The 25,170-nt window shown below is 39.2% G+C and overlaps 2 protein-coding genes across 4 annotated transcripts in view; one reads left to right on the forward strand and one right to left on the reverse strand.

Moving 5' to 3' along the window:
- Positions 1–8,536: 8,536 nt before the first annotated feature.
- On the reverse strand, positions 8,537–20,256 carry GPX7 (glutathione peroxidase 7). Its single transcript, XM_032192715.1, has 3 exons — positions 20,050–20,256; positions 13,519–13,780; positions 8,537–12,289 (listed from the first exon to the last, which is right to left on the reverse strand). Exons 1-3 carry the CDS (start codon positions 20,254–20,256, stop codon positions 12,126–12,128), a joined length of 633 nt encoding a protein of 210 aa, XP_032048606.1. The 3' UTR covers positions 8,537–12,125.
- Positions 20,257–24,260: 4,004 nt separating this feature from the next.
- TUT4 (terminal uridylyl transferase 4) overlaps positions 24,261–25,170 on the forward strand; it is a 43,068-nt gene continuing 42,158 nt past the window's right edge. For 2 of the 3 annotated variants that reach the window (XM_032192089.1, XM_032192091.1), the window contains exon 1: positions 24,262–24,346. In XM_032192089.1, the coding sequence (XP_032047980.1) occupies positions 24,332–24,346 (15 nt within the window). In that variant the 5' untranslated portion in view covers positions 24,262–24,331. Of the gene's footprint in view, positions 24,347–25,170 lie in introns of all 3 variants that reach the window. The other variant, XM_032192090.1, reaches the window with a different exon arrangement.

Here is a 25,170-nt window from a genome sequence, read left to right on the forward strand (position 1 = left end):
TTTAAACTTTAAAAAACAAACAAACAAAAAGAAGTGGGGCCCAGGCAGTCATAGCATTACCTGTTGGAAAGAATAGATTGAAGCTCAAGATAGCACATGTGCATCCATCATGTGCCTCTGGGTGCAGCTTGGCTCACAGAAGGAAGAATAAGAAAAAGTCCTCTGGAGAGCAATGTGTGTATGCTGCACCCTCCAAAGACCCAGTCCCCAGCACTGCTGAAGGTGGTTTCTGGATTACAACAGAAGCTTTGCCACATGTGACCTTCTCAAGAAAAAGTTCAGTTCTTAGAGATGAAGGAAGTTGTACTTAAGAGAGCTTGAATTGTATTAACAAACCCACAATAATCCAACTAACACTTCACATTTTAATCTCAGGTTTTACCTTGAGATGAACTCCAGGCAAGTGAGAGTTTCTTGTCTTCCAGCTAACTAGAAAGAAGCAGCAAGAGCCAGAGCAACTCCAGGAGGAGCAGTGTCCTCATCAGCCAGGGTCCTGTCCCACAAGGTCTGAGCAGGACCTAGCTGGTGGCAGCTGCCATCAGTAGCCTAGGCAAGGTAAGACACTGAGTCAAGTCCAGCGTTGACTCAGGAGACAAAATGTGAGGTATGTTACCAACAGCATAGGTCTAAAGTTCATCAAGGAGGACCAGCAGTATGCTAAACTAGTAGGAAACAGGAGAGAGCACAGACATATCTCTGGTGTAGCTTTGGGAGGGCTAAGATGCTTACACAAGAACTTAAATGGGAATCCTGGACCAATGAGCAGAGAATGTGGGTAGAGGATGACCCAGGTGAGGCTGGTCAGGGCTTGGTAATAGTTTGAGCTCTGATACTGATATCTTCCAGTACTACATGCAGTCCCTCTACTTTAGGATGTTTTAATGTACTTGTTAAAAAATATAAATATTCTTTGGAATCTTTACGGATTTGCCAGAAATTATGTGCTTCTTACTTACCAGTCTTTTATGATTGTCATTTAACTTAAGTTTGCGTTATTTGCCCTGCACGTAAAATATGATTATTTTTAATTTTAGAGGTTCATTTATATATTGTAAAGCAATTTATACTTAAATAGAACTGTACAAATTCTAAAGAATTTTAGTAAGTATGTAATTTCTTCATATAGGGGATGATTATAAGGATTATTCTGAAACTGAGATACACAGTTGTAAGGAAGTTAGAAATTATGGACCTATTATTTCACACCTTTCAATTTAAGCAGGATAGCTATCAGATATAGCACCTGCAAAATGTGTAAATTGTTTGATCTTTTAAGCATTGATTCTATGTTAATAGAAAATGATATAGAAATAGAAATAGAAAATGATACGTCCATAGGTTCATAATGAATTGTCACTTTCTATCACAGTTTGATTTTACCCTGATTGAAACTGAAGATTAAAGAAATAGAATTTATGAAAACAAGTATGAAGCAGTGACTTCTAGATATCAGTGAACAAATAATATGTTAAAAAAATCTTCCCATGATTTTCATCATAAAATTGAACCAAAGCTTATTTATTTCCTGTGTTTGGCTCAACTTCTTAGACAATTTAGATTCAGTCTTTTTAAGAGGATTTTTTTTTTTTTTTTAATCATATGCTGATTTGCTATATAGTTATATCAATATTTTTAAGTTATCCTTTTGGCATATTTTTGTGTACCTTGACTCACGGTTCTTACACTCAACTTTCATAGAAAACATTCATTCTAATTTATAATTCAACAAAATTCAGACATTAATAGCAGCAAGAACTCTTTCCTATTTAACTTTCCTACACAACTGTTTTTTTTTATTTTATTTTATTTATTTATTTTATTTTGGGTGTAGGGGAATCATCTATTGGTAAAGTTCTGCAGCAAGAGAGAGGCTGTTTAGAGGTGCCTATTTACAATGGCTTCTTATCTTGCCAAACTTGATTATTAGGACTGAAGTTTTCTGTCCCAAGTTTCTCTCTCCTGTTGATTTTTTTTTTAAATTTCATTCAGAAGTATGTTGTGAGGCTAGAAGACATGGGAGAGAGATTGAGACTGAATGAGAAGTCTGAAAAAGAGAAAGAGGGATTCCAAGGGAAGAGTTAAGGGAAGGGAGCTGGAAACAAAGAAATGGAAAAAAGTTCTGAAAGCTGAGGTAGGGGAGTGACAGCTTATGTGGTAAGGCAGAAATTGAGTGAAATAATATATTAGGGACAAAGATATGCAAGGTCTGATTTAGGTGGGGTAGGAAACTGAGAGTGTGATGAGAAGCTGAAGGATCAGGGGCTGGGATTTAGTAGTTAATGAGAATGGGGTTAGGATGAAGAGATGGGAATGGGGGAGAGTGACCATAGGCAAATTGAAAGGATTAGGCAAAGAGAACTAAGCTTTGGAAGAATAGGAAGAAGTCTGAGCTCACTAGGGGTCATTTATATGTAAAGTTTGGAAGTGAACACAGGTTTCCTGCTTGTCTCCCTTCCTTTTCTGTCAACAAGTGTATTAAATCCTGTGGTTTCATTTAGTTCTCTTTCACACGTGTGATAACAAACAATGGCTCTTATTTATTTCATTAATACATGTGGCAAAGTTCTGTATGATAGTTTGAAATAAGCCACCTGACTCACATGGTTGCCAATGCAAAATTCCTCTCCTATTTTCTCTATTTTCAAACATAAGAAATTACATGTAGAAAGTTACATTCAAATAATATTAGGTTACTTGGAATTTAGAAATGCCAGACTTAAAATTGATGACATGATCACACACTATTTTTTTAACAGATTCTATTTCACTTGGCAATGGGGTTTTTAAGTATTTTATTTTTTTATTCATTCCTAATGCATGGTTAAAAGTTTATCTGCTGCATGTTTACTGCAACTACTGTGAATACTGAATTATTTGAGCCATGTTTTTGTTCAAATCGTTATGACGGCTTCACAGATATTAATTAAACTTTCCAGTGTCCTGTGAGATGAAGGAATGGGATATTTATCTATTTTGTAGATATCTGAATATTTCATTACCTACCTGTCTCTCATACCTGACTCTGGAGGCAGAAATATCTATTGCAAGTCTCAATCATTTTTCTTCTGGTAGGAAAGCCAAGGAAACATACTTATTATTCATAAAATGCATGAGACCTTCGAGCAGAGAATTATAAAAAAGTTCAAAGTATTGCTTCCAATTACTACAACAGCATTTTATTAACGTGCAAAAATATTATTAACAGCCCTGAAGAGGGACCTTTTCTGTCTGCACTTGGCTGACATCTGGAATGCATGTTTCCTCTGCATTTAAAAATGCATTTTAAAAGTGTTCTGATTTAAAAAAAAGTCAAGATACTGCAAAATTACGTAAGCAATCAGAATCATAATATAAGTGTCAGTTCAACCACACTGTTGATGACAGTGCTCTAATTTTGATGGGAAAGAAGTCAAGTAGTGTATTCCTTCTTGGTTCATGTATTACGTATAATTACAGGAAGATGGGAATTTGGACTTTTCACTTCTGATATTGTTATTGTGTTAGTCACAAGCAATGACATGCCTTTCTTAACATTTTTATTTTGTCTTGACAGTTCAGTTTTATTTCCTAGCTGCTAAAGCTCATTTTTATTCCTCTCTGGTGCTGAAGATGAGTTTGTTTGCCATCTTTGGAATACCACTGGATTTTGGGATGATCTAAAGAAAATCAATTTGCATAACCCTTCTACCTTTGTCTAAAGCTAGAAAGCCATTTTCAGTTTCAAATCCCTTTTCACTTTGACAGCAGAGAGGAGATGTTGTCCAACATCAATGGATAAAGATAAAGATAAAAAGTATATTCCTTTTTGTTTTTGTATGTCTTCAAGACACTCCACAGGTCTTTCAGATCAATTACATTTTCACAAAGTTGTTAATCACAAAATGGCTGAGGTTGGAAGGGACCTCTGGAAGTCCAACTTGCCAGCTGAAGCAGGCCCACCCAGAGCAGGTTGACCAGGATCATGTCCAGGCAGCTTTGGAAGATCTCCACAACTTCTGTGTGCAACCTGTGCATAGTAAAAAACACACTTCCTGATGTTCAGGTGGAATCTGCTGTGTTGTAGTTTGTGCCCATTGCCTTTTGTCACTGGGTACCACTCAATATAATAATAATATGCAACTCAGGCATGTGATTATCTCTTGCTTATGTGTTCCTCCTGATCACAGCACCTCATTACTACCGAGTTGTAATGGGTGGAAGAGCTCTGAGGGATAGACTAGGCCTTTTGAAACTGCCACATGAGCTATTGGTCAGGTCTCCACTTCATCAGTCTTGGTTTGGTGAAATGCTCACTAGTTACATCTCAGATGAATGATTCATTTAATCTGATACCCTTAGTCAGTAGTCAGAAGTTCTCTTAGAAATTGGATGGGGAGCTAAGATCTATTCTATCTGTTCATCCTAACTGTCTCCTAGATACTACTGTCCACCTAAAACAGTTGACAGAACAGCATGAGCATGATTCAGCACTGTCTCAGTAAAAAATTGCCCTCTTAATTCAAGTATCTGAAGAGTGCTCTATAAAATGTCAGCTGATTTTGTGTTGGCTTGGATGAAGAATGCTCATGTGCCTTTGGTATGGAATGCTTTTTTCTGGGAAAGAAAAACTTCAACACTTCCTTTTCATAGGAAATGAGAAGAGGACTGGTTTTGGAAAGTGACATACTAAAAGGTTCAAAACCTGAAAAGTAATGTAGGGTCTATCTGTATAACTTTTTCATTGGAGTTATTAATCAGATGAACTGTGTGGTCCTTCAGCAAGGAGTAAGGTATGGTTTAGTGTGTTCACTAATATGATATCAGAGTGTCTCCTCCAGCCCAGACTAAGCCAATACACCCTTAGTGAAGTCTCTGACATGCATCGTTCTTCTATACCTGGAATTTGTACCAGGCATTTTGACAGGAATTGTTTCTGTGTTGCTACTGAAGCAGAATGTATCAGTGCAGCTCATTGTCACAGACATGACAAACATCTCGACAGACTTAGTCAAAGCAAAAGCAAGCTAAGTTATCAGATTTACAGTAGCATTGCTGTTTGTTTTGTAGAAGGAAATGTAACTACTTCGTTTTCTGTTGTCTTCTTTTTGTCATTCTAAATGCTGCCAAATCAATCAACTTTTACATGATAAGACTTGCCTTTTTGACCTTTTTAAATTATTATTAACTAGAGGTGATATATCTGTACAAACTTGGAATCAAACAATGCCAGTTCTGTTCTTTGCTTTTCCTTTGCTTGTTACATGCTTTTGGAAAATGGTGTCACTCACATGCTTGGTTGCTTCCTCTATTAGATCAATATCAAGTCCTTTTTCTTGCTGCTGTGAGGTTTCTACAAGTCTCAGGAACAGAATATACTCATTAACATCCCTGACTAAAAGTGTTCAACTTTGCAATTCCTTATTATTACTACAGTTCCTGCATCAGTAGCAAACGTTCTTGCTTAAATTCTCCTACAAATATTCTTGTTTTGAACCATGTGACATTTGCTATGGAATAAACTTAGTATAAGACACATACCACTTCTCAAAATAAATGAAAAAAATGCATTCCACAATTAAAAAGGACAGTGGTTTGGGGCCTTTCCCTCCTTTCCCTCTTTTTTTTTTTTTTTTTTTTTTTTTTTTTTTTTTTTTTTTTTTTTTCCCCATAATCAGGGATGGATTTGAAGGTTAACAAAAAGATCTGCCAGGAAATTGTGTTTCTAATAGCATAAGTAAGTAGCCGTCCTACCGGACTGTGTCAAGTCTTAATTGTTTAATTGAAAATCAGTCCAAACAGTGTAAATTTTTGAAGGCTGCTTTGCAGCAGCCAAGACAAGATACATGGTTATGTTGAGCAATACCTACATAATGTGAATTGTAAAGAACGAGTGATCCTCAGGTGATGACAGCATTGCATGACTTGTCTTGAACTTTCTATCTGCATGTGCAATGATACTTGCTCATTGCATACAACTTCACACCTTACACTTGGGAAAGCTTTGTCCATATAAGATGAACATCTACTAATATTCTCTTAACCTCTTTTATATATATATAAATATATATACATAAATCTCTATTATGTTCTTTGTCTATTAAAGTTATTGAAAATATATTGTTACGTGTTTATTGCATGGATTATTCATGTAACATTAATTTTTAACTGAATTTTCTGATATATTTTGATTTTCTGGAACTGATTCTACAAACTCTTGGTTCCCAGTTTCTTAACCTCAGGCTTGCCAAATACATCTATTGTGCACGCAGTTAAAAGCTATCATTGGTGTCCTCTAATTCCTGGTATTCAATAAGACTAAGTGATTCATATAATTCAGATGCTTGATCTTGCAATTTTGCTCAATGATTTATTCCTGTTCACTTCAGCATAGCTATTTGCTGAATAGATTGGCAGCCTCTAAACTTAGCAAGGCCTTTTCAAAAGAAAATTTTGTTATTAGAAATGGTCAATTCTTTTCTAGCCAAGCTCTTCCCCAAGCTGAAACTTGTGAGAAAAAGACATGTTTTCAAAAATTCACCATATCAATTTAAAAGTTTTCTATACATAAATACAAAAAAAAAAATAATAAAGAAATCTCTATATTTATCCGTAAATCTATAAAAAAAAAAAAAAAAAGATTGAAAATCTGTATATCAACTTTGAAACATACCTCATTGACTTTATCCAAACAAAATGTTTCAGCTTAACCAAACTGATAGTTTGGGAGTTACTTCTGCTTGAAAACTTAAAATATTTATGTTCTGTACTAATTTGGAAATGGAGAATTCAAATATAAAATGCTTATGTGACATGAAGACCTTTCGCTACCTAGAGGTTAGTGGTCCTTTGAGAGAACAGTAAAGTATCAGTAATAGGATACTAGTATTTTCAATATAAAATTAGTAACAAATCAAAATGAGTAGTGCAACTCTAACTAAGGGTTAGAAAAACTGATCTGTAATTTAAACTGGGAATTCAGCAAGCACTTTAATTACAAGAATAGTTTGATAATTGTGCCTACTTTAGAAGACAGATGAACAATTTGTGGATTATGAACATTATTCCTCTACAGTTTTTCTTCATTTATCATTGTTGGATTCACCTGCTTGCTAAATAAAAGTGAAATGGCTTATCATATGAGTCAAATGAATGTACTTAATTGTGATGAAACAGCAATGCTTTTAGGGAGTGCAGAAAAAAGATGTAGGACTATTTTATATAATATGATAATAGCTTTCACTTAAGAAAACTATAACTGCAGCTCCTTGAAGGTAGGATTTTTGTTTGTTGCGTTCCACAGAACTGAATTTATACAGCAGGTGTTACAGAAGTTTGTTCTTCTAGAAACTGCACTTCAGTCTTTTCTATTGTTGTAGAATACTATTGTTTCCTTTTACTATTGTGGATCCATCAATTACAGCTTAGGAAAGAGTCTGACCTGGACACTGTTGATGCCATTATTTCTGAGTGGAGAGAAAAGAACTTGTAAGCAGCAGCATCTCAAAAACTTTCATGGTGTACTTACCTTTCAGAATACAACTCTGCTTACTTAACATACAATGATCTTTAACTGTTCTCATTTTCTGGTATTAGTTTAGGAGATCTTCTTGTTGAGCAGGTACCTTGCAAGTGTTCTGAGATAAACCAGCATGCCTTATCTCTTAGGTCTGTAGGTTGACAGCTTGGGTCAGGTTTTCTAGGCTAAGAGTGGAAAGTTACTCAGGGCTCACTCCACTAGGCAGGTCCCCACTGTTGCCTACACCTAGCTGCTGCAGGGCTTGCATTAGTGATGTAAAAGATGAAGAGTAGAGTTGAGTTGTGTTATTTCTGATCCTGCAGCGTAGGCAGTGCTATGTTTGTGAGCTGGCTAGGTGGATGCATTAGCTATGTAGTATTAGATTACAGAGGCACTGCCACTGAGTGACAGTTTTTCAGGTATAACTCAGGTATTTCCTTCTGCTTTGTGTAAGTCTCTGCTGAGGAGCTTTAATATGGTTCAGAATTAGTTCTCAAATCTCTTTGCACTTTCAGTACCTCTTCCATCAATGTGTTTGTAAACTGCTTTCTGTTTTGTCAGTGTTGTTTTTACTCCAGGATCTATTAATATCATGTCACAGAGAATACCTGATTTCTCTGCTTACTCAACTCTTTCTGTGGATGAGTCAGAGGTAAGCTTGTTAAGTTTCATTTGGCTCTATGAATAGCTGCACTATGTATTTACTTGGGTATAGGACATATTTGGTTGATCCAAGAATTGAAGATGGCATAAAATTTGGTTTGCTTATTCATACAGATACCCAGTCTTCTGAAAGTGCTGACTATAGTCAGCTATTTATTGAACCAGATGCTGATGTGTTTAAAACAACAAACTGGGTACCATCCAGGAGACAGAAATTAAGTTTGATTTGCTACTAATGTTTCAGACCAGAATCACAATAGAAGCTTGAGGGAAATGTCACTAGCATATAACTAAAATACCAGAGGTGGATATAAGAATAACTAGGCCATGTGGTTTTGTTCTCTTTATGATGTTAAAAAGGAGGGGTTTAAAATCTTCTTTATTGCTCCATTCAGTTGTTTTATTTTAATATAACGTATTCCGTTTCAGAACAGTTTTGGATATATGCAGGTCTGATTTTCCATTCTTTATGAGACAAAATTCTGAAGGTTTGAATGTGCCCTGACTGATTTTAAACTCACAGGTAGGCTTTTAAATGCTTTATATCTCCTCTGGCATGCCACAGGGGGCACGACAGCACACAGTCATGTGTCTAGGTGCTTAGCTTAGCATTTAAATCAATGTATCAAGGTTACACCTTCAAATTTGCAAACTGTAAGAGATCAAGTCTTAGGTGATCAAGATACTCACCCTCCATGCATATATGTGCTCATCTGTTAAGGCACACTGATATTTTCTCTGCAAAGCAGACAAGCTGCAAAGCAGATAGTTTCATGCTATACATTCAGTGCTGTTTTACACTTTTCAAGACTTGCTATAGGGAAGATCTCTGTCAGATTGAAACTGTGTTTTGAAAATTTCATTTGCAATTTTTCTGAGCCAGTAGTCATAAAGAACTTATAACACGACTAGATGTGAATTAAACTGCAACTAAGAATATTTACTTTTCCTCTCTAACTTCCATTAAAAGACCACATTTGTTCTGCAAGCTATGATTCCAATGTGACAATGGATGGGATGTATGCCACATTTCATTTAATCACAAAAATGTTCCTGATAAGTTTAGAGAAAGTATCCACGTGCTTTAAATCATGTGCCTGTTCAGATTTCAAAGCTTGCATATGTAATAATTACCCAATTCCCTTTAAATTGCCAAACTGTTAAGAACAACACCAACTCCAATAGTCATCAGTATTAAGTTATACATAGCACTCAGGCATCTTCTCAGACTTCAGACTGCAGAACTTCTTATCTAAAATCATGACACCAACAATTGCAGCTTCATTGTTCTGTGACAGAAACCTTTTAAAAATCTTGACAGCAATAATTCTTTTTATCTCAACTAAGTCACAATATACAGGTCCCTTTGTCTTAACCCCAGGATACTTTAAGATGAACCTAGTCTTGCCCAATTGCAGTGTTATTGACAAGTGAAACCTTTTTTTTTTTTTTTTTTTTGTGCTTCATAATGCCTTTAAAAGCAGCCCAGACAATATTTGTTGTCTCTGTAGCATGAACCCTTTCCAACTGATCATTGCCATTGTATCTCTTTAGACTTTTAGTATTTGTCTAATAGAGAATACAAGATCATATATACGTAAATCCAGAGCTCTATTTGAAGTTGACCACCCTAAAATGAAATAGAGAGGTCTTAAAATGTCTTGCAAAGTATGGTCTGGGCTCATCAGGGCCAGAAATATACTTTCTATGGAGAATATGTTATGGCTTACAGCACCTGCTAAGAGCATGTTGGGACGCTGCATTAGCATCAATGAACAGAGAAAAGATAAACAGGCTACAGAGTCATAAAAGACCTCCTTATCTAGGAGTTGGGTTCTCTGTCCCAGCATGGGATCAGTTGGATCTGATTTTGCTTTCTTTGGGATTTTCCTTTGTAGTAATTGTCTTAGAGTGATTCACGTTAAGAACAGGCTAAATGACTGAATGGGCTGTAGAGTCCACTTTCCTCTCCATCAGAGGAAAACACGGGCATATTCACTGCCACTGGCACTGATTTGCTGCACTCTTAAGTTACACTCCAAGTGAGAAATAGCTGACACAGCTTGGAACATAGTTATTAGTTTCAATATGACCTGAACTTCCATCTCTTATTTGTCCTCAAGAGTCTTTGACTGTAAACTGTTTTAATTTCCTTCTCATTTCTCCCTTCTAACTTGATCTCTCCTTTTGCCTTTGTACTTGTTGCTTCATCCTTTTATTTTCTCCTGCTGTGTTTTTTTTTTTTTTGTGTGTGTGTGTGTTTTGTTTTATTTTTTTTTTATTTTTTTTTTTCCCTACAAATAATAAAAGGTTGCTCTCAGTTTCTTTCAGGCAAAGCTTGTTTTGTACCATACAATCTCTCCTCCTCAGGGCCTTTCTTCAAACCCTAAAGTATCTCTAGCTCTTATTTCTTTGGGGTGGTCTACAGTACCTCAGCAGAGAGCAGCTGCTCAAGCATTGGAACTATAAGGTACTCCAAAATTAGCTCTTTTATTTCCCAATAATTCTTCGTAATCTTTCTCCTTTTCTGCAAGCCAGTGCATGCCATATTTGCCTTTGATTTCAGCTAGAGCCTGTTTGGATGCTGAAGAGCTGTAATGGCAGTGATGGGTTGGAATAAGTTCATACTGTGGTCAGAGCAATTAAGGGTTATTTATGCACCTGGGCCCTGACAACAATATGGATAAATATTGTTTGTGCTACTTTAAAAAGCATTACAAAGCACCAAAAAAGCTTTCACTTGTCAATAATGCTGCCATTGGACAGGGCTAGATTCTCCCTGGGGTTAAAAGCAGAGGACCTGCATATTGTGTTTTTACTGAGATAAAAAGAGTTCTTGCTGACAAGATTTTTAAAGAGCTTCTGTCAAAGAACAATGAAGCTGTAATTATTAGTGTTATTATTTTAGTATGAGCTAAGAAGTGCTGCAGTCTGAAGTCTGAGCAGATGTCTGAGCGTACATTTGTAAAGGGTACCATTAAATAATTATAACATTAACATAACATTAAATACTGTAACATTATGCAACAATCAGACATTTGAAAAACGATTTCCACAGAAAAATGTTGATTCTCTAATGTTTATCTGCACATGCAGAAAAATCAGATGGGATCATAAATTGAAAAATAAACTTAACATCAATTGTAGGAGATAAGAGTAAGTCTTCTAAGCCAAAAAGTTATTAGAAAAAAAGCAATAGCCATTTCTTACATGCTCTGATGCTATAGATGCTCAAATGGCTATTCAAATATCATCTAAGAATCTTTACTGGATGAAAAAAATGCAAACATTTCCTTGCAGCTTTTAGAGATTTTTTTTCAAGAGCTTGTTTTCATATTTATTTCAATTAAGTTTTATAGATGTGTTTTCCTCATGCCCTTAACAACTGACTTTCCTGGCAGATGAAATTAAATGTGTTTGACTTTGGTAAACATACAAAACTTAAGAAAAACATAAACTTTGGAAAAACATATGTTTTTGTAAGTCTGCCTGGTTTGAAGGAATCTGATTTGGCCTTCTTCCTAATACATGCCTTAAATCAATCATGCACTTTTTACTCTTTATTTTTTCATTCAGTTCACAATCAAAATATGACAACAGAATTGTAGATGTGACTGAGATTCCAGTCAGAAAGTTCTTATTATTACGAGCCTTTTTCCTCGAGATACTTTAACTGACTTCCAGTCATGTTATCAATGATCTATAATTTGAGTTGGGAAAGAAACAATTGCCGATGAGGTCTTCCTTCTCAGAAAGGTAAAATAGAATTCAGTTGCAGATAGATAATTTTAAATTACTTTTAAATTTAAATTACTTTTGGTTGATTTCTACATTCTGAGGAGAGTGAATATAGATTTCACTGGTCGTGTTTTCCCTTCCCCGTATTCCCACTTTTGGAATGTGAAAAGTCAAAGTCCAGTCCTAATTTTTAATGAAGATGTAATTAGCATGCTGGAATTTTTGAAAGTCATAATTCATCTTTTTTCTTCAGGATGATTTTCCTTACAAGTTCTGTAACGTAAGGTCTTATTTCTTCAACAGAGACAGTAGAGTCCCAGGCCTTTACAACTTTCCCATTGGGGCCTACCAGGTATTTCCAGAAGTTCCAGGTTGGTTCTTCTCCTGTAGAATCTACAGGGAAGAAAAAACAAAGAAACAAACAAAAAAACATTAGCCTATTGATTACCATCTCAGAGTAAGAAGGAATGTAAAATTAAGAGGGAGTTCAGAGTGAATATTAAGATGAATTTTCTGACATGGAGATTTAACTAGACAGTAGTGCCCTGGAAAATGATGGAAAACTAACAGGGAAACAAAAGGAACGCAAGTTTCACATGATGTGTCTGCAATGACAACCCCACTACAAAAAACAGAAATGAAAGGACATGAAGGGGATTAAGGCAGTGTTGGCTAGCAGAAAGATCTACAATGGACACCTAGAGGGAGGCGTACTTTGGGTAGCCAAAAATAATACTAGCAGCACACCTCTAAATTCAGTGGAACATGGGTAAACATTGTGGTGCTGGCAAGAATAAGAAACAGTATGGTTCTTGCAGAGTACAGCTCATGTAATGCCATGTCATATTGGTCTTTACTATATATCATTCCTGGAAGATACTCCATTCACATTGGATAAAGGTTGTTATTTTAGTTTGGCATTTAAATGGCATTTAGAGCATCCATTCAGTGCCTGAAAAGTAGATCCTTGAGAATATTTTGTTTTACAGTGTATTTTGTTAGCTGTCTGCTGAGAACCAGCCAAACCTCTTCAGGTCTCAGTGCTAGCTATAATGCAGATTAGAGCTGGAAGAACTGTGCAGTAAGGCTCTTTCAATGTTTGGTAAGGAATGGGGAAGGGAGTATTCAAGGTCATCTCTTAGTGCTTGGTTTCGCCTTTTGATTGAAGAAGTAAATTATACAGACGCTTTTCTTCCACTTATCCTCAGCTCTTCACATGACTCTCATAAATCCAACCTGCAGCAGTTGTGTCAGAGGAGACACATTTACTAGATTACAAAGTGGAAAAATTAAGATAAGGGGTTGTATGCATACAGGAGAATATTTCAAGACCTGTATTCCACGTAGCAGTTTATTAGACTAGCCTTACAAGGTGTTTGTTATTGTAGGGTCTTTATCTCTTCAGATCTATTTAAAAGGCTAAACAAATCTGTCATGGATGCATAGACAGAAATCCTGCCTTGTGCAGGAGGATAGACCGGATGACTTTTGAGCTCTCCTGACACTTAAGAACTGTAATTCCGTGAACACAGTTATAGGTAACCTTTTTTGATGAGATGGTTTCCTATGTCAGAGGAATTCTGTGCTGGGGAAACAACCCTCCAGTAGCCCAGATTACTCACCAATTAAGTACTTGAAGGCAGGAATTGCACCAGCTCCACTGACTGCGATTTTGCTGAACATAGGAAAGGTGGCACCATAAGTCTTTCGTGCAAAGCTCTCAATTTCTTTATTAGTGTCTGGTTCTTGCTGCCCAAACTGATTGCATGGGAACGCCAGCACGTTGAAATGATAGGGACCAAGGTCTTTCTGTAACTGTTGCAAGGCCTTGTAGTGGCTGTCTGTAAAACCACATTCACTTGCAACGTTGACAACTAAGGACACCTGAAGAACAAGAGAAAAAGAAATGTGCTGCATGTGTCAGTTTTCCAACAGGTAGGCTGGGATGCAGATTATTTTCAGAAAATAAGAATGTCTGCAGAACTGGGACTGAACACTCATATTTGAAACTACATTGAATTGCCAATAGGTAGCCATGAAAATGATCAAGAAACTTAAACTCCCAGTTTACAGAGAACTTGCATGTCTCTGTTCTGCCTTTTGGATAGTTTCTAGGCATATTTAAGAAATGACCATCTGACTGAGGTACTCTGAGCTGCATGAAAAAAATAATTCAAATTAGTGTTTGTTTGTTTTGACTGTCCATTTCTCTGTTGTACAGCATCTGTTGTGCAGCATCTTCCCTTGTGAAGAATTTATTACTCATACAGAACTGGTTGATCCATTTATCATTGCCAGCATAGATATCTTGACCTGGAAGTTAATAGCAGCAATTAGAGGATTTTAGGTTGGTCTATGCCATATGGACTGTAAAATTTCACACCCTGTCTAGAATAAGTCTACTCATTTGTGATGAAATGGCAACATATTTTGCATTAAGGTTTACTGCCTCAGTTACAGATTCTGAGTGGTGAAGAATGTACCCACTCTCCTTTGCAAGAGTTAATCCTGTAGATGACCATCTTTGATGATGTGTGCATCATGTCAGTCAGACAATGCCATCAAGCACTTATCTGCCTGCACAGATGAGGCAGAGAGGAAAATGCCAAACACAGACAAGCATTGTGTGGAAATAGACACACGTGTAAGGAGTACATGGTAGAACAGAATGTGCCAAGAATTTGTTGAGGAAATTAAGTGATCTAACCCTGAGCTGATGCATTTTACACAGTTTCTCAAGGCCATGAAGAGCTTCCCGATGTTTTTGAGATATTTTATCCTTAAATAACTCCTAGAATTTGTTTTTAGACTTACAGGTTTTATAATCGTTATGTATTTTTAAATTTACAACTCATTCTACATAAATTGAGCCCACACTAAAGTTTTCTTGAGAGTGGATTCAAGCTGAATGTTGTAGACCTTTTAGATACGATATGAATTTATTAATAAAAATAGCATTACACCGTTTATAGTGAGATTTCTTTTACATATAACTACATGCTATTCTTTTTTCAAACCATTCTGTAAGAGCAATAAGCCAATATACTTATGCACCCAGAAGATGAATATCAGGCATAGTGCAGAAGAACCATTATGATTTGGGAACCAAATTTCTACCTGGTTTACAGCGTATTCAGTGGGTTTCTACAGATTATACATCAGCCCAGCAGTTGCTTCTTCATTCTTAAATTGAAAAAAAACTTTGAATTCAATTTGGTGTCAGTGGGAGTCAGCAGTGCTGGAGAGCCCAGTGCAGCAGGCTTTCAGGAAAGCCTGAAGCTTGGACACGTTAATTGACCTGATCAGAGTTATGCAAGAAGTAGCTGCAGGGCAAGAAAATAAGTAAAAAAATCCAACTCCAGTCCTCGTACTCATGTCTGTGACTATTGGCTTTGCTCAATTTAAACTTGGGATTCGAATGTTACTATTGTTCCATGTTCCTATGCATCTGTTTTTTATATAAAATATATGAAATATCAATGGAGTACATCAACATAAATTATATAATATATGAAAAACAAATGAGTAATTGTATATAGCACTTTTAAGGCCAAAACCCCCAGTGGCATATAAAAGATCATAACCTGGGTAAGGCAGGGATAATAGGGTGATATACCTGAGGGGGTAGGAAGCAGTAAAGAAAAAAGGTAAGGAGAAGCCAGTGTTTATAATTTCTTATGCAAAACATTAGCACTTTGTGTATTTAGAGCATTGTATAAGTATGTGGCTGGTTTCTGAGTGGCACTTTGGTTTTCCCTGGAAGACAGGTAATCTTACAAGGCAGAAATTGCTGTAATCTTCTTTGCGCTGTAGTGTCAAGAGAATGCAATCTAAGCAATCCCTGTGGACTCACATATAAAGTATTATCTGGAGCCATCTAGCTAACCTTCAAAGCATCACATTCATTCAGATTACATTTAGAAGCTCTATTTGAAAGTTTAAATATATGCCGTATAACTTGTTTTTGTTCTTTTCTTTTTCTTTTTTTTTTTAAAGAGGTAGTGATTTTATGATGCATTTCTGTTGCTGATGGTCAGCATTTCATATAAAATATATGTACTGAATAGAATGATTGCTAAAAACTTTTTCCAAGTTATCTTTTAAGTGTTTCTATCTGGTACCACAAGCGATAAAATGTGGTGATTTGTATTTAATTTTAATTAACAACAGTTACTCTTTTTGTTCTCATTAAGAGACTGTACTTCGACTCCTTACAACTATTAATGGTTGAAATTAAGCTCAGTACTCCTCCTGACTGACTTCTCTCACACCTTAGACTCAGAGAGTGCAAGCCAACCACACCACCTAGTGTGCAGCACCAACAATTCACCCTGGACCTTTCAAAAACGATTTAATTTAAGCTGAATTCTGCATAAACGGTTGTCTTATCTTTTAACCCTATCCTTTCCTTCCCTTTCCTTAGAAAACCCATTCATTCTAGTACTGAACTCATTTAGTTAACATTGCAAATGCAGTTCTTGGTTTACTTAACGTTTACAGTGTATCACCTTGAGGAAATCCATAGAGATTTAAGAATCTGCTATAAGCTTCAGGTAATCCTTTGTGGATCTTTCAGCAGAGACAGTAGATACTCGGGATTTTAGACCAGGAGTTTCTTAATTGGCCCCTTCTGGCTGACGGGAGGAGAAACTGCGAGGGTCACATTACACCAACTCAGAATTGTTAACTTTAGGGACAAAAATAGCAATAGTCTGTACAGTAATTAAGTATCTATATCCTGTATTTACACACATTCAGTGATACTACATTCCCTGCCTGCAGAGAGCTATGATGCAAAGTGCCTCCCATTATTTTCAATAGTAAAACAATACTTTACATTGTTAAAATGCCTAATGCTTTACATTATTATAGTACCTTTGCTTCAGGATTCCCAAGGCACTGCTCTAGTGTGCTTAATTATGCCTCGGTACATTGTACTCAGCTGTGGTAGGCAGGCAGGTACTATTATATGCAGATGGGTATAAACAAAGCAGGGAACAGTTGACAACTGGGAGTTCTGGCTCCCAGGTAAACCCTATTTTTGGAAAGACTGCTGCTTACTTAGAGCACATCTGAGAGAGGTCATAAAATAAAATAGGGGCTTTCTTGATTTAGGTAGGTGTTCTAGTAAGATGAATATTATCTGAACTCTTAATTCTTTTCTAATGACTCATCACTACCCGTCATGTTTAAGGCAGGTGAGTCAACATCACTCTGATAGCCTGGATAAAGTATAGGAGGATGGCCTTCTGGTGTAACAGAGCAAAACAGGCAGCTTTTTGATCTATGGCACTTGTGGTATTTTTTAAATTCTATTTTACTAATTATAATGGTCCTCCCTTTCTCTGCTTTCAGGGAGATGTAGTATCATACCTATTTTGTAGCCTGTACCAAACTTTTAGAATTCTGGTAAACGTAATTTCTTATGCCTTCATAAAAAGAGAGTTCTCCCTCAACTCCTTTGATAATTTTGTTAAAGTGGAGGCCAAGTTATGTTTGTGCATATATACTTCAGGGAAAAAAAAAAAAAAAAAAAGTTGTGTTTTAAAAATGTTTATTATTTATGAATTGTACGTAGTACATTTCTTATTTACTACATAAGTTGTGGTACTCGTAATTTATATCAAAATGCACTTGACTGGAAATTGAATTAATATCAGTCAGCCTCACTTTTCTTCTGGGTAAGAAAATTTTACCTCTGTGATCTGAGTATGTGCTAATTTGTATCAATAATGAGTTATTGAAGAAAGATTCTGCAAGCCATGAATTGCACTTACTGGTTCTACTCAGCATGGCTCTTGTGTTTTTAGAATTAGCAATTTTTTTTCTTCTCTACTCTGGAAATTTTCTGAGTTTTTCAAATCCCAGTTAGTTTCTTGACTACAAAACAAATAACTATTTAACTAAATCAGTTGAGTGACAGAGTTGAAGAAAATACTTTCGCTACATCTGCTAGAAAGCTTAAGGCTGTTAAATCTGGTTTAGCAATTAGCAGACTATTGTTCCAGGGCTAACTAGTGACTCACTTTCTTTAAAACATCAGCAGCACGTACATAGTACTTATATATTATTTGCATTCTTTTAATTGTTTTAAAATAGTGTGATAAGCCTACATCTTAGCATTACTTATCTAACCACAGATTGAAGCAAGTTTATTTTAAGAAATAAATGGGAGCTTTAATTAACCTTTGTTTACCTTAATAATGAGCTCTGACAGTGTAATGACAGAAAGGGGGTGTTTTACTGTTCTAAATTAGCTACACATTCTGATGTGCATTCTCAAACAGCAGCTGGACTGAACGTTGATAGGCTCTCTGAATGCAAATCTCTTTGTTCCATACAGAAGCTGGTCATCCCTTTTTTGAAATGAACTATTCCATATAGCCTAGCAGAGACCAAGGAGGATGGTGTTACCTTTGCCAAGGTATGGCTCTAGAGCTCTCCCTTAAGAAACTAGTCACCCATCAAGGACAGGCTGCTGTCAGTGCCAGTGGAGATGCAGATGCACACCTCTAATCTGTTATGAGACACAACAGCAGGCTCTGCAGCTTGTTAGGGAGGGGGTAAACACCCACAGATCTCTGTGGAGTGGCTGGAAGAAATTCCTCTGAGTTTCCCTTTTACTCCTCTCCATGTGGATTCTGGCCCTAAAGTAAAACTGCAGGTGGTATTTGCTTATTCAGACAGATTTGCAGATGACCTGCAGACAAAACACACCACACTGACAGGTTTTATTGACAGAGCCTTTGGAAGGAACTCCTTAAAGGGGGCGGGGGGGCAAATATTGCTTCACGTTAGATTTTTTTTTTTTTTTTTTCAGTATAGGTATTTAGGTGTGCATTAGACCAATTCTGCCCTATCCACTAACTAAATTGCAAATGCCAGAGGAGGGAGAGGACTTTGACCAGATAAGAGGCTCTCATTTGATTCAAATCCACGAGTATTCCCCTTTCTGCTTAGCTCAGGAAAATGTACCTATCCCATGGGCCTTCTCTCATCTTCCTGCAAATGCTTGTGACCCATCGTTGTGGAGCAGTAAGCTCAATAACCTCAGTGAGGTACCCGAGGAGAGTGAAAAGGATGGTGAAAACACAAAGCTGAGGCTAAAGGTGAAAGTGAGTAGTGGCGCCTGCCCTTCTGGGTAGCAGCTAAGCACTTGGAGCACCTGACTGTATCACTTAAGATGTGGCACTTGACTGCTAAGTGTGGAGGCTGTGGGCTTTGTGATGTTTTTAGTTTCTGGAATTTGTGAACCTGGCTACAAGAACTTTATAGTGTTATGTCCCCCTCCTTGGGCTAACCTCCCTCTTCTCTCTTCCACGGGGACTAAGCATCTTTCTTAGATTGTCAAACCACTTAGAAAAAAAAAATCAAATTACATTCAGGGCAATTGTTTTTAAACTGGTAAGCTCTGCCTAGAACTCCTTAACGTAATATATAAATGAAATTTAGAAGACATCATAAAATAATGTGCATCTTCTTGCCCTTCTTCATATTGTTCTCTGTCATTCTAAAATCAACAAATGGAATAGGAGGATGTTGCTACAGTTTTACTGTGCACCAATACTAAAATACTTATTTTATCAATAAATCACTTTTTTATCACTTTTTTTTTTTTTTTTACTAATGATGGCAAAATGTGTTAAGTCCACTAACCACTGGTTAAATCCCTTTGTAAACGCAGAACTTCAAAAAGAGATGGAATTCAGGGAAAAATAATCTACTGAAAGTCATGCAGTAAAAAGGCAGAAAAAAACTCCAAAAGTAAGCTGTACAAAGGTGCAAACTTCCTGTGCTTCTAGTTTAATAGCTGCAATCCAGTGCAATTCATCTTGCTGCACGAAGGACAGGCACAGAGGCATTCCTTGCCTGCCACGTATACAGGGAGCAGCCTGCAGAAGGAAAAGACTCGCCACACACAGGGGTTAGACTTGCAAACGTTTTATTTACAGTGCAAAGACCTACGGAGCGCTATCAAAGCAAGCTTGCAGGCAACACTCCAGATCAGTTAAAGAAGAGTCGTAAATACAGATCTATCTGCATGCATGCACCGAGTTAATAATGAACAATCTCTTCTCCCGCACTTGGTTTCCGCAGACATGCAAGGACTGGCTGCTAGCGCCCCAGAGCTGCCCACCGCCGTGCAGACTTACCGAGCCCCTGTACTTCTCCAGAGAGACTAGCTTGCCCCTGATGTTTACAACTTTGAAAGTGTAAAAATCAGTCTCTTTCTGCTGCGTAGCGGAAAATGCTAAGAGCAGGAGTGCTGCAATTGCAAGGAGCATGGCTAGAGGGATGAGAAAAACTTTGGGGAAGGAAGAGGACGGCTTGTGCTCCACACTGCCCTCAGGATCTAGCATGCTGCACGACCGCGCTGCAGAGACACTTGCCACAATAGCAAAACCCTGCCGGAAAGAAGGGACTGCTGCAAACGGAGCTTTTGCAACAGTCTGGCTCCTGCAGAGGTTTAGTAGAAGCTGTGTTAACATGCAAAACCTCAGGGGCATGTATTTATGGAGGATTCAAATAGGCTAAACCAGAGTGTTTCATTGTGGTAGTGGTGTGTTAAGGGAGGCCGTTTATGGGTACAACACCTACTTCCTTCTGCTTGAGAATAGCAACGCTGTGTCTGTGGGATGCCAGATCTAGAGGTTGGCTTTAACCATGTCCTAGGGAAATAAGGGATAGAGGTTTATGATTTTTGATGGACCTGCAAGTGCATTACTTTTTTTTTTTAGTATCCTGACTATAGCATCTGGTAACTATGATGTAATGTCAAAGGATACCGGTGGCTTGGTTGCTAATGGTTACAGCTGCGAGTGCTCAGAGCAAGAGTCCCAGCATACAGTCGGCAAAAACTGAGAATTACAGACATGCCACACACAATATCACGTGCAATGGAGCACTGTTTGTCAGGCCTTCAGGAACTTCTCCTCTGTGAGCACTTGGTTTGTGACAAGTGACAGGGTGATCTAGGAGAAAGCACATTACCAAGGAGGTTTCACGTGAGAAAGAAGCATTAAGCATTGGGAACTAAATTTGGTACCAAAGCTTTCAGTTTTCAGAGCCATGCCACTGCCTCAGGATCGGTGCACTAATGCCCTCCTTGGGTTGTCTGCATGAAAAACCAGCCATTTCTATCATTTGCTACTGTGCCTGCAGGAAGAAAAGGATTTGTATGTACAAGATAACAACAATAGAAAGCATTTGATGGTCATTGATTTTTTTTTTTTTTTTCTTGGACTAAGAAACTGGCCGTCCATGCCTCTGACTGATACTTCTTGGCAAAGAAGAGCAAAATGCAGAGATTTACAGAAAACAATTAAGTAGCATATCCAAGGCATATTGGAAATCCATCTTTTGAAGAGCAAGTTTTATTTCTTAATTTTACTGTGTGATTTTCTTTTTTCTTTTTTAACTGGAAGTTCTGGTAGATTGTTGGCAGCTTGATTAAATTTGGTTAGGTAATTCAAGCATAAGTGGCATTACTGAAAGTGCAGAAGCCATGTGTAACTAGTTCAAACATTAAACGACAGGTTTTCAATATTTCAGATTGAGCATGTTTTTATGTATTTCAGCTTCGGTAGACATCTAACATCAAGAAATCATGCAATATTCTACATGGATGAAAAATCTTCTACCGTGCTTTTTTTTTTTTTTTTTTTTTTCCAGAAAATTAAAAATAAATCTACAATACACTTCAGCATTATTTTTAGGTATAATGATATAGTAGTTTTGGTATGGGGCTACAAATAAGGCATCACACTGCAACATGAGACAAGCGAGGTTTTGCTCTGGATAGGGGCTTCATAAATTCTGCTTCCAACAGTTTCATGTTTATTGTCTCTGATTCCTAGACAAAACTCACTTGCTTTTAGAATTACATTTTCCTCCTACAAACTCAGCCCAGAATCTGAATGCTTTTGATCACTGTCACTGAATTAGGAATTCTTTAAATAATGGCCAGCTGGCAGTGGAATTCAGCTTCCTCTTTTACTGCCATGTTTCTATACTACTCCCTGCAATAAAACATTCAACATCAGCAAAGAAAGCAGAATTGTTTCTGAAAAAACACAGCAACTATGTCAACGACCATTGGTTTTGTAGCGGTTCAAGTTTTCAGAGCCAAAATGCTCTAACATGTTCAATTAAAGTCTATCCAACAGTTTGAACTAAATTGTTGAAAGAATCTGATACATTCTAATAAATTTCAGCTTGCAGGAAAAATGCCAGTCAGGCTAACAAACTGGTGTCTGTTTGCTCAGTAGCATGTCTAAATATCGATCTAGGATGACAATATCCAGTGGCAAGTATAATTTAGTTACTTTTGCAATTTACTCTTTGGCCTACTAAACCTAATAAAAATATTTGTCAAATAGGACTGGATTGAAACCACCACCCAGCTAACCTCAGCTGCTCACCAAACAGCACTGAAGCACTTCAATTTTTGTCGCTGCTGATTTTGACAGGATTAGGCCCATGTTTCTAAAGGCAAAAGCTCTGCGCAACTTCCCATTAGCAATACCCTGAGGTACCCATTCCTCGTTTTGTAAAACTTGAACTTCAAGTGAACCATGAGAAAGCAGATTAGCTCTAAGGATTGCACTGAACTGACAATACATTTCAAAGGTTTATTCCACCAGCATTTGCAGCATCCGCTATTACAGATTTTGCAGCTTTTACCTACACAGACTCCCTGAGGTAGTGTTTCCAGCACTGTTATTCACATTGTTTTGAGTAACTTCCTTTCAATCTCTTCAGTAGCTCAATAGCAATCTTTTATGCCCCTTGTTTTTCTGGACAGGCCTCCTTACCCTGGGCTAGGAGGTGCCAGCAACATGACATTTCCCTGCCAAGAAGGGGTAGTGCTGTACTGCATCACTGAGAGATTTGCCTTACGTAAACACTTGCCAATTTCTTTAGGTCACCCCCCAGCACTGCCAAGAGCTGGGCACGCCAGCTCTTCTCCCCCGAGACCTGCGCGAGTGCCAGCAGACACGCTGTCCAAGCCGCTGTCCCTAGCTGCAGCTGGGGCCAGCTTCGCAGCCAAAGTCAGGGAGCGTTTCCCTCAGCGTGTCCCGTGTTAGGGAAGGGCCCTGGTAGGTTCAGGGTGTCCTGCAGCTTGTTTACCACAGGCTGCTTTGTGTGGAGCACACCAGCCCTCCTGCAGCCTGCAGAGCAGGCTAAGGGGGCAAGAAAACCCTCCAGGCTCGGGCTGTGGTGGGGAGCAGACCAAGGAGCCACCACAGCAGATGAACAAGCCAGAAGCCGGCTCTACGGGGCAAGGGAGGGCCGGGCATTCCCTCACGGCTTGTGAAAAAAAAAAAAAGGGGGGGAAAAATGAGGGGAAAAAATGGAGCAGCTGATTCCCTCAGCCCCCTGCTGCAGCACCGCGGGAAGGCGGGGGGAAGGCGGCAAGGGGGGCGCTCCCCCAAACCGAGGGAGCCCCGGGGAAGACCCGAGGGGCTGAGGGAGGCTGAAGCGAGCCGAGCCGGGACAAAGAGAGCCCAGCCGGGCCGAGGGGAGCCGGGACGGGCTAAGGGGAGCCGGGCCGGGGCGAGCCGCCCGCCCCCGGGGCTCTCCCTCCCGCCCTGCCCCACAATGCAGCGCGCGGCGCGGCTGACATGGCGGCCGGGCCGGACTGAGCCGCTGCCGTCGGGGCCTCCAGCAGCCGGAGCCGGGCATGGCGGGGGCGCAGCCCCGGCACCCTTAGGGCCGCAGCCAGGTACCGGGCCCCGGGGGGCCGGGAGGGGGCTCCCCCCGACGGGGTGAGGGCGGCTGGGCGCGCTCTGCCCTCTCCCCTTTCCCCTCTCTCCCCCCCGTGCGCGGCGGGGCGAGGCGGGCTCGGGGGGCTCGGTGCCCGCGGAGCCCCCGGCCTCAGCCCGCACGGCCCCGGCCCCGCCGCCCGCCGGAGCCTCGCAGCCCTGGGGCCGGGCGCTGAGAGGCTGCGAGGGGGGGTCCCGGGCCAGCCTCGCCCGCCGGGCCCCCGTCCAGCCCGGCCGTGGCCCCTTTTGCTCGCCTCAGGGAAGAGGTTCGGGGTTGTGGGGGTCGCGGGGTGCCCGCAGCGCGTCCCCCCGGGGGGCTGTGGCTCCTTTGTGGGCTCGTCTCGGGTGCGGGGCTCCGGCTCCCTCAGATGTGCCAGTTGGCTCCATGTGTCACAGCCCCCGAGGCCTTCTTGCTGCTCAGGTTGTTCCTGGGAATAGCGACGGGGATGAGCGGTGAGGGCGCAGAGGAACAATGTGATCAGGTTCAGGCTGAGGTATTAGGGAGGGACTGGTATGCGAAACAATAGTTTTATCTGCGCGGGGATCCATTAATTCTTTTTGTTTTTCACGCCACCTCCACGTCACTTTGCTTCGTGAATGCCTTGCCCTGCCTTTGAGGGTCATTGCATCTGCTTGGAAATAGAGGATACATGATGTTTTTGTTTGACTTATGTTCCCGGCTCGGGTAGGTGCTTTTGGATAGTCTGACCCCGGGTAGTTATGACATAATTATTTCCGAGACAAGAAAAGTAACCCAGAGGTGGAAATATGACTTAATTACAGTACCTGACAGAAGAAGCTATATTAGGAGTGAGAGGTCTCCTTTTCAACCATTAGTTATGTAGTGAGCTTTTTTCTACCTGACCTTAGCGATAATCGCTTCATAAAATTATTCTTAGGATGAAAGTGCAGTTTCCCAGAGCATACATGTTGGGATATGATTGCAGAGGGTACAGAGAGAGGGATCAGAAAGTTCTTTCTGTGTTCTGTCCTTGCACAGACAACAGCAGGGACTTTGTCTCCTTCCCACCTAGCACAGGAACAGAAACTGCCAGGTGCCATGGGGCACCTGCACCGTACAGAGGGTATTTGCCTGGTTCTTCCTCTGAAGGGAATTGCTGCTGCAGGGACAAAGGGGAGAAGGATTTCCCTGTGCCCTACTTGAAAGCAAGATATCCCTTGGGAGTTCTTCTTAAATTTCTTGTCGATCTGCCTGTCGTGGTTTTGGTTTGTATATTCGTATTGGTAGGTAGTTCAAAATTTTGCCCAGCTGAGAGTATATCCTGCTTTCTAGTTGTGCTTGCTTTTACATTTTATGAAGTGTTTTTACTAGATCAACTTTAATTATTGTCCCCATCTTGATGAGGTAACGCAATATTGGTATGGAGTATTTATTTTTTTCATGGAAGGACAGATCTTGTGTTTTGCTTATTGGATTAATTTGCAGCATGGAAGCCATCCAGGGGAAGTCAACGTTTCTGATGCTTTTGGCGCATTATCAAACAGCAT

Source organism: Aythya fuligula, chromosome 8 (assembly GCF_009819795.1).
Source record: "Aythya fuligula isolate bAytFul2 chromosome 8, bAytFul2.pri, whole genome shotgun sequence".
Classification (NCBI taxonomy): Eukaryota; Metazoa; Chordata; class Aves; order Anseriformes; family Anatidae; genus Aythya; species Aythya fuligula.

Coding starts and splice junctions, on each gene's coding strand:
- GPX7 (XM_032192715.1), bottom strand. CDS start 20,256: ATGCTAGATCCTGAGGGCAGTGTGGAGCACAAGCCGTCCTCTTCCTTC. Junction 13,781..20,049: donor TGGAGAAGTACAGGGGCTCG/GTAAGTCTGCAC, acceptor CTTGTTCTTCAG/GTGTCCTTAGTTGTCAACGT. Junction 12,290..13,518: donor TGCCTTCAAGTACTTAATTG/GTGAGTAATCTG, acceptor TCTTCCCTGTAG/ATTCTACAGGAGAAGAACCA.